The 15,863-nt window shown below is 41.7% G+C and overlaps 1 protein-coding gene and 1 long non-coding RNA gene across 2 annotated transcripts in view; one reads left to right on the forward strand and one right to left on the reverse strand.

Annotated features, from left to right (window-relative positions):
- LOC110290102 overlaps positions 1-12,123 on the forward strand; it is a 23,925-nt gene extending 11,802 nt beyond the window's left edge. The window contains exon 3 of the long non-coding RNA XR_002377401.2: positions 11,904-12,123. This is a non-coding gene — a long non-coding RNA (uncharacterized LOC110290102). The remainder of the gene's footprint in view (positions 1-11,903) is intronic.
- The window catches only part of LOC110290101 (N-acetyllactosaminide alpha-1,3-galactosyltransferase-like 1), an 11,280-nt gene continuing 862 nt past the window's right edge, over positions 5,446-15,863 (reverse strand). The window contains exons 2-6 of the mRNA XM_021156586.1: positions 15,179-15,264; positions 13,731-13,766; positions 11,328-11,375; positions 6,716-6,853; positions 5,446-6,264 (exon numbers count right to left, since the gene is read on the reverse strand). Coding sequence (XP_021012245.1) covers positions 5,607-6,264; positions 6,716-6,853; positions 11,328-11,375; positions 13,731-13,766; positions 15,179-15,258 — 960 coding nt within the window. The 5' untranslated portion in view covers positions 15,259-15,264 and the 3' untranslated portion in view covers positions 5,446-5,606. The remainder of the gene's footprint in view (positions 6,265-6,715; positions 6,854-11,327; positions 11,376-13,730; positions 13,767-15,178; positions 15,265-15,863) is intronic.

Genomic DNA, 15,863 nt, shown 5'->3' on the forward strand with positions numbered 1-15,863 from the left:
AATGGGGGACTTTTGGGATAGCATTGGAAATGTAATTGAGGAAAATACGTAATAAAAAAAAATATTAAAAAAAAAAAAAGAAAATGACCACAGGGCTAAAGGTGTTCCAGGGGCTCAGTGCAGACGTCATCAGAATTCCAATATGGTTTTCATAGAACTAGAAAAAAAAAACCCTAAAATTCATACGGAAGCACAAAAGATCTCCAAAAGCCAAAGCAGTGCTATGCCGAAAGAGCAAAGTGGGGAACTGAACCTGGATCCTCTGAAAGAGCAGCCAATGGTCTTAACTCCTGAGCCATCTCTCCAGCTTTCCCTGGCTTGAGTTCACATGGGGTTCAGGTAGATCTAGGTCTAATGTAGAGCCACTAGCTGCTTTGTTTACTCTAGACACTAATTATCTGGGATTTGAGACTTCCAACACTGTAACTGAGACAAGATGGCCACCACAGCCTAATGTGACTTGGGGGCAGATGAGTGACAGGGCTTATTCCTATGCCCTGAAGTTTTCTAATGACTGTGACCCAGTAAAGGATATTCAGAGGGACAAGGAAATGTTATTTCTTAATGTTGCATGGCCCCTCCATTCAGATCCATTCCACAGCACATCTAGTCTAGCATTCCAGGGGGGAGTAGATCCAAAGCGAGACAGAAAAGAATTACCCTGCTCATCCGTGACTGCCTTAGCAGAATGTGAGGGTACTGTAAGTCGTCTCCTTCAACGTGGTTTCTGCTCGTTGGAAAGCATCGGTGCACTGCTGACTTCAGTTGCTGACAAGTTGGAAAGTTTGCAAGGATTTGGGTGAATATGGAAGACAGAGGAGGAAGAATTTGACCAGCTTTACTGGAACACAGGAGAGCAAAGGGAATATGTAGGAGCGCAGAATTACCACACAGAAGACGTTAATCAGTAGAATTCCAGTTACCACCAAGTCGACATCAACAGGCTCCCCTAGAGCAGCTTCATTTTAGAAGTAATAATCAGTTAGTTACTTTCTATGGTGTGCCATCTAGTGTTCATGTTCATGTACTTCTTGGCCTAGTTAGGTTTAATAGAAGGCAGAAAGCTTGTCCTCTCGGGGTGCCCCTCTAAACACCCTGTTGTTCCTACCTTCCAGGGTTTCTTGGTCTTCCAGCTAACGCATCAGCCCAGCCTGGTGAGTCACGCACACCTTAGTCCTCCAATGATGTCTCACTATTCCCACGATGCCTAGCTCAGCTTGTGCAGCAGTCCCCCCACTCCACCCCACTCCTGTGCCTCCCAGTCCCCACACTCCCAGGTTTATTTCAGTATTACAACCTGTGCACCAGTTCAGGCAAAGCAAACCCAGCTATGCATCACAATTGTAAGCTCTTCTGGTTACCACTGAATTGGAATCACCCTGTCCCTCCAAACAAAAATCAACACTGAGTGTATATAGGATCGATTTAACCACCTCCATAACAGGACTAAAAGCAGACAAGCTCCTTGTGTTTGCTTTGTCAAATTCCCATGTGTTAGTTTTTGGTTTATCTTTTATTTAATTATTATCTCACTTAAAATTACTTTAAATTTGTGTGTGTGTGCATGCTTGAGCATGTGAAAGCCTGCAGAGGTTGGAAGAGGGCATTGGATCCTCTAGAACCAGAGTTTCAAGGCACTGGGTGCTGCCATTGTGCAAATGAGTTGAACCTGGGTCTTTTGCAAGATTGGTAAGCGCTCTTGATTGCTGAGCCACCTCTGCAGTCTCCATGCCCTTGGGGCTTGGTTGGCCTGCAGGGTAATTTCATTTAAAAGTATTCTAGTTTATTTAAAACTACCCATGCTTCTGACCTGGCGTCCTTGTGCCTCTCGCTCTTAAGGATGCATGATTCTCCCTGAGACTCATTAGTAGGCTTTTTTATCAGTGTCTCTTTCTGAAAGGGGTTGTTGTGGTATAGCTGCTTCCTCTGGGCATAGCATGACCAGTGTCTATCAAAGAGTAGAGATTGCTGAGGTGGTTACACTGGCCTCTGTAATGGTGGCAATAAAATAATCTAGGACAGAGATAGCTAGGTGTATGGTAATAGTAACAGGTCTGTGAACATTCTAGATGCAGAGGGGTGAGAAGTCACTGGACTCTCATGTGTCTTAGGTGGTACTAGAGCATACAGGAGGTGTGAGGCTGACTGAATGGGGTACCCCAAAGACTCTGTTTCGGTAAGATCATCACCTCATATTCACGTGTGATTTCTCCAGTCATGCAGATGCATTTCAGTTACCCATGCTCCTTTAACTTCATCCATATTCCACCAACGACTCAATAAATAAACTTATTGGTCTGCCTCCTACCAAAAAGGGGGGGGGGGAAGAAAGAAAATTATCAATAAGTTTTGGAGAAGATGAAAGGGGGTGCTCACTCACTCACCATTGGTGAGATTGCAGACTGATACAGCCACTCTGGAAATCACTTCGCAAAGCTAAAAGTAGATCCTCCATATGGCCCAGCTGGACCACTCTTTGATGTCTATGCAAAGGCACCAGCATCCTCCTGCCAAGACACTTGCTCAGCATGTTCACGTTGCTTCATTCATAATAGGTAGGAAATGGAATCAGCCTAAATGTCCTTTAACTGACATAATGAATAATTAAAGTTCATGTTGCAGCACAAATGTGTCTGCACTCACACACATCAACATCACACACACACACACACACACACCATACACATACATACACAATAAATGAATGAGTAAAACGTGCTTTAGTTTTCATGTGACTGTTTTCTCTGTCTGGAGGTTAAACTCTGGCCCTTCTTCTCAGTTTCATCCAGATTGGCCACAATTCAGAATTGTAACACATTTACTGGAGGGATGTAGTTCAACTGGTAACAAGGAGCGATTCCACCATATAAGGGGTGCATGACAATAACACAACTTATGCCTGTTGATGTGACTGTGATAGTTTTATTTGCTCCATTGCAAAGTTACTTTTTCTTCCAGCTTCTATGATGATAGCTTTGGAAAGACGTCGCTTTATGCAAATGCAGTTAATGAGTGCAAAGTTTTTTCTCTGTCTCCTTGAGAACTGAGTGTCTACATGATTTATTTGGAGTTATTTTGCAATTATTTAGTTTTCCAGATCCACATGGATAATTATTTTATAGCTGGAGTTACAATACATTTGCATTATCTTCTTATTCAAACTGTCCCATTGGAAGCTCTGTCTTTTAGCTTCTGTTTCAGAAACAATTTTATCAACTAGAGTCCAATCTTTTTTTAAGATTTATTTATTATTATATCTAAGTATACTGTAGCTGTCTTCAGACACATCAGAAGAGGGAGTCAGATCTCATTATGGATGGTTGTGAGCCACCATGTGGTTGCTGGAATCTGAACTCAGGACCTTCACAAATGGAAGAGCAGTCAGTGCTCTTAACTGCTGAGCCATCTTTCCAGCCCCCGAGTCCAATCTTTATGTACAGTTGTTTTTGTTTTTACACTTACAGTCCTTTCCTTCCTAGAGATCCTTCCCTGAATTCCAAAATTATACTAGTGCATTTTCTTCTCTTCCTTTTCAGTGAGGTAGTTCTATACGCTTCTCGCCATCCACCTTTTAACATATGGTCTTCTGTGAGATTTTGAAAAACAAAACCAAAAGCCCACAGGCATTGGTCGCAGCTCCAGTTCATTCTGGGCTTTCAAATTCTGTGAGTTTAATGCGTGAATAATTTCACATAGCCACTGATACAGCATCATATGGGATCATCTCACATTGGAGATTCCTATGCTGTGCTTGTTGCTATTCAAACATCCTGCCTTCAGGTCCCTCGTGTCCCCTGGCCATCAGCTCATTGTCTTCATGGCTTTACTTTCCCCGGATGTCATGGAGATAACCCATGATAGTCGGTTCTATGCCTGAACTTGAGTGAGTTAAAGTGCAATCGGACAGATGCTAAAACACTTTTTCTGAGTGTGTCTATGAGAGTGTTTGTGGAAGAGACTAGCATTTGAATCAGTAGATGGAGTTAAGATCTGCCTTGAGGTGGTGTGTGTGTGTGTTTCCATTCTTTTCACTACCCTTTATTGGTAAATGCTGGCTAATATGTATTCTTCTATACAATTTGGAGGATGATCTACCATAGGCATACTTCCGGTTTAGAATGGGTAGTTTCTTGAGTATATAAAAAGGCCCAGAGTAAGGCAATAAATATCAAGGGTGGATCAACAGCAAGACATCATCAAATTGAGGTCTCCAGACACCCAGCGGAGATCCACCAGGAAACCCTGGGAATGCCACCGGGTGGCATTCCTGATAAAGTCTTTGGTAGAGTTGAAGGTAGCCTCAAGTGAGACTTCCAAGTAAAAGAACAAATAGCAACATAGAGAGGGAACTTCTTCAAAGGCACGGCTTACAGATACGCAGCAGAAATGGACTGGGGTTTGAAACAGGGGCTCCCAATTGTGCTTTTCTGCACGGATGAGCTTCCTATGGCTGAACTTCTGGTTCTCGTTCCCTCTGTAGACATTTTCATGTCAGAGGATAAATACTAGTGAGCTCTGTTGGAGAGAGCCTGCCTTACAGCTGCTCTCAAGCCCCTGCTTTGCTTCAGGTTGTTTTGCTAGACTTTCCCTCACTATCACAGGGAATGGGGACCATCCCCCAGAAGGCACAATTCAAACAGTCCTGGAGAGGAGGGACCAACCGCACTTCCAAAGCCAGCTTCTTAGGGAGCTCAAATGGCGCATGAGACTTCACCAGCATAATGTGCATTACCAGCATCTAGTTCTTGGCATATCTAGGAGAGGGGATTGAGGCTTTTTTATTTTTTAACTTTTAAATTTGTGAAATAAACATTCAAGGGTAGTTTTATCTCCTGCGTTAGACTATCGGGTGCCTCAAGGACAAGATAATTTTTTATTGCATCACATTCTTGTATCTCTTTTAAAAACATGAACTCAAAGCTGGAAAGATGGCTCAGCATTTAAGAGCACTTACCATTCTTTCAGAGGACCCAGGTTCAGTTGCGAGCACCCACATAGTGACTCACTCCTGCCTGTTATTCTAGTTCCAGGGAGTCCAAATGCCTCTTCTGGCCTCCGAGGGCATTAGGCACACACATAGTCCACAGACACACTTTCAGGCAAAACATCCACACACATAGAATAAGACAGAAACATTTTAAAAAATGAACTCAACGTAATTAGCAATAAAAGCAAGAACTACATTTCGTAGAATGTCTTCAGCTCACCTGGGCTCAGTCACATCGTAGGCACACTGAATACTGATCAAGGAGATTGGCTCTAAGGAATATACTACCCCTCCCCCCCGCCGCCCAGATGGGCAAAGTCATGAATATTAAGCTTCCCCTGTGTATATCTATTTGACGTGTATGACTTCTTCATAAAAAAAAAAATCACCTATACCTCCAAAATAATTTCCACATTAATAATGCATACATAAAACATCACACCATGTAAGCAATACTTATCTAGTTACTTTAATTTAGACTAAGGAGAATTATAATTTCAAAGACAATTTATTCTGAAAGATTACACACTTGTGTAAGCTCCCCAGAGTTTTACCTTGGAGGAATTTCCTGGTATTTACTTGTGATTTCATGAACCCCAGGGCACAACCATAGTGCGATTTATGGTTTCCAAGCTATCTTAATGTGCTTGATCTCCGGAGGAGTTTTAAATCTTGGGTCCCAGTTGTACTCTGGTGATAACACCCTAGCGGGTTTGTTGATAAAAAAATATTTATTTAGGTGGCTTTCAAACGTGCTAACAAGTTTATTTGTGCTGTCCTCTTTAATTCCCTTTATATATTGTTCAATTAGATTTAAGACGTCTAGGGGTGTGCCGCCAACAATGGCCCTGTGGTAATAGAAATCTCCTTCTTCGAAGGGGATGAAAGCTGCAGCTTTAGTTCTTCTCTCATAGGGGAAATCTCTTGGCTTTTTAAAATACCACCATGCATGGAGTTGAGCTACAGATTTGCCCAAGGTTTCTACTCCAAAGTTGTTCTTGAAGGTCTGGTTCACAGCCATCATGAAGAGAAAGTTGACTTCATATTGTATATAGTGTATGATTTTGCTATGCATGTTAATCATGTTTCTGAGATTACAGTCTTGACACATCTCTTCCTCAAATAGCCTCCATGTTTTAAGCGTCCGAAGAGGACCTAACTCAAAGTATGGTAGATTGTACGTGCTGTCAGCCAATATGTAGAAAATAACACTGTAGCCCGCCATGAAGTACTCATCAGCAGACTTTATGAAGCGTCTCAGGGGCTCTTTTGTAAAGCTACGAAAACAAAAGATAAACAAACACTTCACCAATTCCCAGCAGGTGTGTGCCACTTAGCATGCCAATTAACATCCAAGACATTGGTGTCTAAGAAGATAAAGATAGCCTGGCTGTGTCTGTACCTTTAGCTGTATTGGTTAGTGAAAGATAATCTGGTAAGCTTGGGGGCCTGAGAAAAGACATAAAGTTTGTTAGGAAGAAAAGGAAAGAGAGTTTAATGAACAGTAATGAAAATGTTTTCACAAGTTCTAACATTCAGCTATTGCTGGATAAAACAAAACAAAACTAAACTAAACTAAAACAAGTGAACAACCGCTATCCATAGTGACACAGGGCAGAAAGAAGTAATGACAGACTCGTTAGTAAGTAGTACTTTGGTTAGAGACAGTCCATGGCTGCGCATCCTTATTTCTTCAAAATATAAAGGACAACTACCAGCAGTGCATACTTTCCAGTAGCGAAGACAGCCAAGCCTATGGTAACGTTCAGTCTCTGATAATATTGCTCTAGAACTTCTCTGTTGTAAGTTCCTTCCCATAAGACTGGAGCGAGCCAACCAGTTGTTGCTATAACATCAGGACGTTTTCTGTTGAGCAAAAAAAAAAAAAAAAAAAAAAAAAAAAAAAAAGAACAAAAACCCAGCAGATTATCCTACTGTGACAGTCTAAGTTATGCAAGTGATAATAGCTAGTAGCTGTAGAGTGCTTACTATGTTTTTAATTTCTGCTTTTCCTTTCTTTTCCCCTGGAAAGATCTATAGTATCCCCTTTGTGGAACTGAGGATATGGCTCACCCAGTTAAAGGTGCTTGCCACAAGAGCATGAGGACCCAAGTCTGGTTCCCTAGAACTCGTGTCAAAAATGCTAGGCATGGTGCACACCTAGAGGTAGAAATAGGAGGATCCCTAGGACTCACTGAATACCCAGCCTAGCCCTCAGTGAGAATCTGTCTCATAAATAGAGTAAAAACAGACTGAAGGAGACAATTGGGGGAGGGGGAGGGGAGGAGAGGGGAGGGGAGGGGAAGGGAGGGGAGGGGAGAAGAGGAGAGAGGAGAGAGAAGAGGAGAGGAGTTTCCTATGCCTCTGAGGGAGAAAAGGTGACTAGCCATGAGAGATCTTAGATGGAGTGGCCACACACCTGCTCCTACATACAGGTGGGTAGTCGGGATGTTTATCTGGGACTAGATGTAACTAAGCAACTAAAGTTGAGGGCAGATTTAGGATCCTGAGCAAAGAATATTTATAAGGGCATGCTTCTCCAGGTGGGAGATAAGTAGCATCCAGCAATTGTGCCAAAAAGCAGGTTGAATTTGAACACCTGTGTGTGTCTGTGTTTTCATCCAAGGATCCAATATTCTCTGGGCAGGTGCTGGTAGCATGGTCCTTTTTGGGAGCTTTGGCAGGGTAACAAAGCTACATGCAACAGGTATGGGAGACAGCTCAGTGAGAAAGTTCTTCCTATACAAGCACAAGGAATTCAACCCCCAACACCCAAGTGATGACTTCATGGTGATGCTTTTGCAGAGGACCCTGAGTAAGTTCTCAGCACCCACATATAATGGCTCTCAACCACGTGTAGCTCCAATTCCAGGAGATCACCATCTACTGACTTTTGTGGGTTCCTGCACACACAAACTCATGCATACAAACTCATGCAGTGTGTGTGTGTGTGTGTATGTGTGTATTTTAAGTGGGGCGTTTTGGTGCATGTCTGTAATTCCAGCAATGGAAGAGGGAGACAGGAGCACCCTAGAGGTGTAGGGAGCAGCAAACCTAGACAGGTATTGAACATGACTTAAAATATACGGTGGAAAGTGATACCGGAAGATATCCATTGTCACTGGCCCACATACACATGCATACTCATGAGCACACATACACACTCACAAAAAAAAAAAAAAACAAATTTAGGGGCTGAAGAGATGGATTAGTGGTGAAGAGTGCAGTGCTCTTGCAGAAGACGTAAATTTGATCACCAGAACCCATATGAACTTGCTAAGAGCAGCCTGCAGCTCCAGCTGCAGAGAGCCCAGCAGCCCTTCTACTCTTCTGCAGCCATGTACACTCATGTGCACACACACACACACACGATTGAAACTAAAGTGTTACCATTTTAAAATACAACATTGTTTAACAGAAGATTAAACAGAAGATGAAGAGGTAAATCGTTAGAGTCCTTAACTATGAAACCCTTCCTCTGAGAGCGAAATGCTGGTAAGAGGACACATTATACAAAGGAGGCTCAGTATGCTAGTGAGCAACAGGAGCCATCCTCTGGATGCCATCATCACAGCTTTGCCTCTCAAACCTAGTTCTGCCTTAGTGAGTCTGTGCAGAGTGCCCCCCAGCACAGGAATGGAGATTATATGTGGCTAAACAATGTGCCCATCACTTAGATGGAGCTAGGCAGGCAGTGAGTGTCCAGTGCCATACACACTGCCTAGCTGAGGAGTCAGTGAATTTTATGATGAAGTGTGTCACAGTTGGCTTATTTCCACCACAGCCTCTATCCTTACTATGCATCTGTCTGTCCAGAAGCAGCTAACCTACCAGAAAGTGGGAGAGTCAACAGAAGTCTCCATTTCAGTGCAAATTGAGAGCTTGATTCTCTGCAATGTTGAGGTCCTGCCAATGATTTTTTTTCTGGTTACATGTTTTTCAAAGTTGAAATGCATAGTCCATAAGGGTAGGTAGATGTGAGAAAGGGTTTGCTCTCGATTACATTAGATAATTAATTTATAGAGTGATTTATGACTGCGATTCCATGGGTTGGGAGACACTACTTCACAAGAGAGGAATCGAATCCCTTCCTCAGGAAATAAAGTCATGGTCCATAAAACCACTTGCAGGTCATTGGAGTTTTCTTAAATGTTTAATTAAAAGGTAAAAATATCATTAATATACTGGCTGGGAAAATGATTCTCATTACCAAGGAGATACAAGTTGCTACTGCAAAAATGACAGCAAGGAGAACTGCCTTCCAAAGAACTCTCTGGGATGCTCTCCACTAAGCTCATGTCCAGGAATAATGGTCCTTGGAAAATAGCGGTGCCTCAACAGGACTGCACCACTGAGGGACTTGCGGTCATCAGAAATGGAGGTGATCAGAACGGAGGCCAAGAGTGTATTAGCAGTGGATAAGGGAGCCATGGATCTGATTATCATCTACTTCCACTTAGTATCCATCTCTGCAGCAGCTGTTGCAATAGGACTGTAACAATGATTTATTGTGTATGTTACTTTATTTTCTTCTCTTTCTCTGCTACTTTGTAGGGTGAGTGTTGGGCATGGCTAATGTCATCCTGTGATGATACTGTGATGGCACTGATGGATGGCTTCTCTTTCACAGCCCTGGCAATCCCTGATCTCCTATAAATCATGTGCCACTTGCTCCTCTAGGCCTAGGCATGCTCACAGCCAAGAATGAAATATTTGATATTATAAAACTAACATCAAGAAAGTATGTAAAATAAGTAAAACATTACTAATATTTACCCACTATAGATTGGAAAATAAATAGTATGATAATCAAATGTAATTGAATAGCCTAAATCAAAGATTAAATTCTGTGTCATTTATCTATTTACTTGTTTGTTTGTCTGTCTGACTGTCTGTCTGTTTATTATTTATTTATGTATATTTTTAATGTTTTTATGTATGTGAATACTCTGCTGCTGTCTTCAGACACACCAGAAGCAGTCAGATCCCACTACAGATGGTTGTGGGCCACCATGTGGTTGCTGGGAATTGAACTCAAGACCACTGGAAGAGCAGCCAGCGCTCTTAACTGCTGATCCATCTCTTCAGCCCCTAGTTATTTATTTTAAAGACTTACTTATTTTCATTTTCTAAGTGTGTTTTGTCTGCACGTATGCATGTTTACCACCTGTATGCCTGTACCCAATAAGCCCAAAAGACAGCATGGGATCCCCTAGAACTGGAGTTATATATGACTATGAGCTGCCACACAGGTGCTGGGAATCAATCCTGGGTCCTCTATAAGAGCAACATGCACTATTAACTTCTGAGCCATCTCTACAGGTCCTATTTGTTTGTATTTACTCTTACTTCTGTACGTGTATGTGCTGTATATGTTTATGCGCATGTTTGCATATATGTGGGTGTATATCTGTGCATGTGCATGTAGAGGCTAGATGTTGGCATGGGGTATCTTCTGCACTTGCCCTCCAGCTTACGTATTGAGGCTGTCTCTCACTTGAATCCAGAGCTTACCAATTAGGCTAGCTAGCCAGTTTGCTCCAGGGATCCTCTGTCTCCATGTTTCAAGCACAGGGAGAACAGACTGGTCACCACGTATACCCAGCATTTATGTGAATGGGGCAGGTCCAAACTCTGGTCCTCATGCATATGCAGCATTCATTTTACCACACAGAGCCAACTTCCCAGGCCTTAAAACCTGAAGTCTTTAAACCAGCGACTCCATGCTAGAAATCCATACTCTCACATGGTATGTGCACACACGCACACTTATATTTATTGGAATATAATAAACCCCAAATTACAACTATCAGACAATGTCAAGGAAATACATAAATGCATTATAAATGTTTTATAAGCATGTTTATCCTGTACAAACATAAAACCGAATATTACACAACCATTACAGAATAATGATTTCCTTTGAGTGTCAATGGCAAATGAGCATAGCAAGAAGAATCGACACCAGCAAAACATAATATATACATCTGTAGAAATGTCACAGTGAAACATTCATTTGTATAATTAATATTCAAATAATAGTGATCATAAATTAAAATTTAGAGGAGTCAATATTGGCATTTTTTAGATTGTACTTAAAGACATTTTCTCCCTATTAATACCAGGAATGTTAAACCAGATTGGATATGACAGCTTTCTTAATATACCCCTTAACTGCATGATTCTTGAAAAATAGACCATAAACATATGAAAAAAAACCCTTAAAAGTAAAAACTAAAAAGTCTTAGAAAAAAGCTGGTTCTAGGTGTCTGGAGTACCTACACTTGGCTAACAGAATAACATTCCTTTAAATTGAGTTACATTATTATTTTGTTCTTACTTTGGATCAAACCAGGTGGAGAGATGAGGTTCTTCTAAGTGATCTTTCCTAGGAACAAAGAGAAGACTCACCTCAGGGGTCATCCACTCAATAGATTGCTGAATGTATGATACCATGGGCATAGTATCTTTGATGCAAAGAAACAGAAATAGGAAATCTTATCAATAGTATTGAATGGGGATAGAAATAACTCAGTGGGTGGGTTCAACAGTGGTAGGGGGAATAGATAAAACTCAGATCACTTAAGTAATTAAAAAAAAAAACCTGTTAACTAAAATGAAATTTCTGGTTTCTTTGGAGACTCAGTTGTGTCATGTGATATTTTTCTGGAAATTGTCTTATAAGAGGATGTTTTTGCTGAAGCAGACATGGGGGGACGTTTTGTTGAAAACAGACACGTGGTGTTTTTCTGGAAAGTGCCTGGAAAAGGGGCATGTGATGTTTTGCTAGAGTGGACACTTGAGAGAACACAGGATGTTTGGAAAGGGTATAAATGTAACTCATCAGACAGTTGGGCGATGCTGGGTGGTATTGGTTCGCCTTGCCTGCTGATCAACGTTTGTCATTACCTCACAGAGAGAAAGCACCAATGAGCTTCTGGTGGTGTTCTGGAGGCTTCTTGAAGCTCCCAAGGATTCGAGCTGATTGACAGATGTTTCTTCTGGATAGAACTGCCATTGCTGACTCTCGAATGATGTTTGCCAGTGGATCGAGCTACTGTGTGTAAACTGAACTGCTGATATCCTGACAACAATGTTTGGATGCATCCCAAAGAACTATTTCTAGCCAAGTCTACATCCCCCTTTGCCCTATTAACCTTTCCTTTCCACTACCTCTGGTGGGTGGTGGGCTAGAAGGAAGGTTAAAGCATTTGAGCACCCTCCTTAGATTAGGTTTTGAAATATATAACTCTACACTAAAATCTGTCTGACAAATTCTGCTGTGTTCATATATGAAATACTACATATCAGTAAAACGGTCTAGAATGTTAGTAAACACAATGTGCTTGGCTGTCAAGGGCATCTTGCTGCATGACAACACCTCTGATCAGTAGGTTATGTATTTTATGACCTTATTTAGAAAAGTCTCAAGATGACAAGATGATGGAGATAGAAAAATGCCTAGAAGTGGTTCCCGGGATGAAGTAGGGGGTAGAACAGGAAGCATCCCATGGTACCAAACAGGAGAGTTTGGGCTGTAATGGAAAAGTAGTATATCTTGATTGGTGCTGTGGTTGTATGAATGTTGACATGTGGTAAAAAGGTAAAATTATATAGGCACCTTGTCTCAGTGTCAGTCTCCCGACTTTCAGTTTCGTCGTGTGAGCTGTAACATTAGGGAGCATCGGGTGAAATGTCAGGCGCAAGGTGCATGAGATTCCCAGGTGACTTCCTGGGAGTGGTTAGTATTTTGAAATAAAGTGGAAGGCAATAAAGAGTGCATCTCTTAATTTTCAGAAGTATCTCTAGCCAAAGATATTTCACTGTATGGCTCCCCTGGTTCTCTTTCTACATCCACATTATCTGTGCCTAAATTCATTAAACTGTGTACTGACACACAGAGAAGTTTGCTTTTGTTTAGGGGGGTTTTGTTTTGTTTTACATCAAGTTAACTGTCTATATTTTTGAGCAACATTGTCTTGAGTTTTTTTTTCTTTTATTGAAAATAGATTTTTAGGCTGTTTGTGGTGGTGCACGCCTTTAATCCTAGCACTTAGGAAGCAGAAACAGGTGGATCTCTGAGTTCAAGGCCATCCTGCTCTACAGAGTGAGTTCCAGGACAGCCAAGGCTACACAGAGAAACCCTGTCTAGAAAACCCAAAACCAAACAAACACAGCCTTCCCTGCCCACCCCCAAATAGATTTTCCTCCCTCAACAATATATTCTGACTACAGTTTCCTCTCCCCTAACTCCTCTGAGTTCCTCCCACCTCCCCTCCCATCCAGATCCACACCCTTTCTGTCTCTGGTTAAAAAACAGGTAGGCATGTAAAGAATAATAGTAAGATAAACAAACAAACAAACATCCAAATCAGACGAGGACAAAGCAAGCCAACAGAAGGAAAAGAGTGAAGGAAAAGGCAGAAGAAACATGTATAAACAGAGAGACATGTTTACACACATAGGAATCTCATGAAAACACAAAGCTGGAAGCCATGATACGGATGCAAAGAATCTATAAAGTGAAAAGATGAGGTCATCTTCTTGTGGGTGGAAACCAGGCTGCTCTCAGGGAGCTATCCATCTAAAGAAACCCAAGCAATCACTGTCCCGAACGGGGATGCTTGCATTGACGTCAATGGCCAAAGCACACTTCTCTGTACAGCATCTCTACTAGAAACCCGTTTTGCTGCAAGCACTTTCCCCTCCACAGTCCTTAGGACAGTCACAGACAGACTCTTACCAGCAGGCATACATCTTCTGTAGGTGATCCTTTGTTCTTTAAGGGAAAAAAAGTCAATTTAGTTATAAATTTGGGAAAAAGTCTATTAATAGTAATAATAGCAAACAAAACACAACACAAGAACCAAAACTCTACAGTTGAAGTTCTTCTTCCATCTGTTTGTACGCACTAAACACTCTGACCGGTTTAAGGTTGCAGCAATGAAAGACGGGACAAATTAGGCCTGCTAGTAGCTTATGGGACATGTATTAAGACTATAATGTCAGGCTGTGAATTTCCTTCATTAAAACACAATAACTCTAGAGACCAAATAAGTGTAGCCTAGGATACCAAGGAATAGGGGTAACCTTAAAGACATTATGTCCCCCAACTCAGCTACCTTTCAAACAATGGTTGGTGCCATCAGTACAAGGACGACAATGGTGAGTAGGGCACAGAGGAGCTGAGAATTTAAATGTTTCTGTATGAGGACATTAGCATGTTAATGGTTTTTTGGTTTTGTTTTTCCTTTAGAGAGTTGCTATTTTAGCCTCATTAACAATGATCAGAACTTTGATGTTAAAAGGTTTTTTTTTTCCCTTAAAAAAAAAACAACAAAAAAATAACAAACCCTAACCTAGCAGTCCATTGTCTTGAAGATGTTTTTGTTTAATACATTGAAGACAGACTCAGCAGAGAAGCACAAAGATTGAACTGAATTTCAAGCTAATGTAAATGTTAGCTTTGCTTTTATGAGACAGTGTTTTTCTGTGTAGCCAGTCTTGGAGTTCACTCTGTAGACCAGGTTGGCCTCAAACTCAGAGATCTGCCTGCCTCTGCTCCTGAGTGCTGGCTGGGAATAAAGGCGGGCTCAGAAAACATTGTTGTAAGTGAGTGCCTTAAGAGTAAAGTAGGAAGCTAGAAAGCTCGCTCAGCTGCTACGAACACCAGCTGCTCTTGTGGAGGGCCTGGATTTGGGCTCCCAGCAACCACATGGTGGCTCAGAAACACCTGTAAGGGGATCTAGCTCCTTCTTCTAGCCTCCCCTATCACTGCATGCACATGGCACATAAACATATAACAGGCACTCACACATGAAGCAGAATTTAAAAAAAAGATGAAGAGTAAAATCAGAGAGGAGCTCCCTCCGGCCCTTTCATTTTCTCGTCTTCATAGCATCATTACACAGCACTCTGACAGCACAGAAAACAGGCCGTTTCTTTCCACCTAGAATGCAAAGCTCCCTGAGACAAGAAGTCACTGTGTGACTCGGCACCAGCTGGCACAAGGCTTACCGAGAACCAAGAATTTGATCGGTACTTCTTGACAGTTGAAAAAAAGTGAAAGAGCTGAGGTATCCGTTCGCCATTGCCATTGGAGAGTGCTTTGATGCCTTTGTATAAAAAGCCCAGCATTTTAGGTCAGCTGTGTCAATCAGCGACTGTGATACGTCAGGGTTACATAGTTACCTGGAGTAGGAGTAGCGTTGAGTTAGTGCCAGCAATACAGCCAACAGCATTAGCAACAGTGCTGCTTTTTTATACTGCATTCCTTCCTAGAGAGAGGGAGTGGGGGAGAGAGGGAGGAAGGAAAAATTTCGGTTAAAGGTTAAAAAAAAACTTTCTTCCGTGTCTTCAATGGATCTGTAGAAATTGGGCCACCAACTTCAGTGTCTGATTTCAGATTACCCTACAGTCAAACAAAGTGTATCACAAAGATAGTAAAGCCAGTCATTGACTTAAAGACCTCAGAACTGATAGCCTCAAAATAGATACACTGTCTCCTAGGAATACAAAGGCATTACCTCCACTAATGCACTGAGATACAGGGGCAGTAGTAGATATCGGCACACAAACTGGGTCAGGCATCAATCAAAAGCAGGTCTTGTCTTGCCTTTGGGTACAGGAGGAACATAGAGGTTTACTTTTTCCTGGACATATATTTAATGATGAAGAAGTTTTAGGTGTGTACCTATTAATGCAGCAGCCACCAGCCACATGAGTTGTGAACATATGAACCATTCATACTCCAAAAAGTGGAGTTTGAAAACAGAGATTTCATGGGTGGGTAGGGAAGTGGGGGGCGCTATGGGGGACTTTTGGGATAGCATTGGAAATGTAATTGAGGAAAATATGTAATAAAAATATTAAAAAT

Source organism: Mus caroli, chromosome 2 (assembly GCF_900094665.2).
Source record: "Mus caroli chromosome 2, CAROLI_EIJ_v1.1, whole genome shotgun sequence".
NCBI classification, from domain to species: domain Eukaryota; kingdom Metazoa; phylum Chordata; class Mammalia; order Rodentia; family Muridae; genus Mus; species Mus caroli.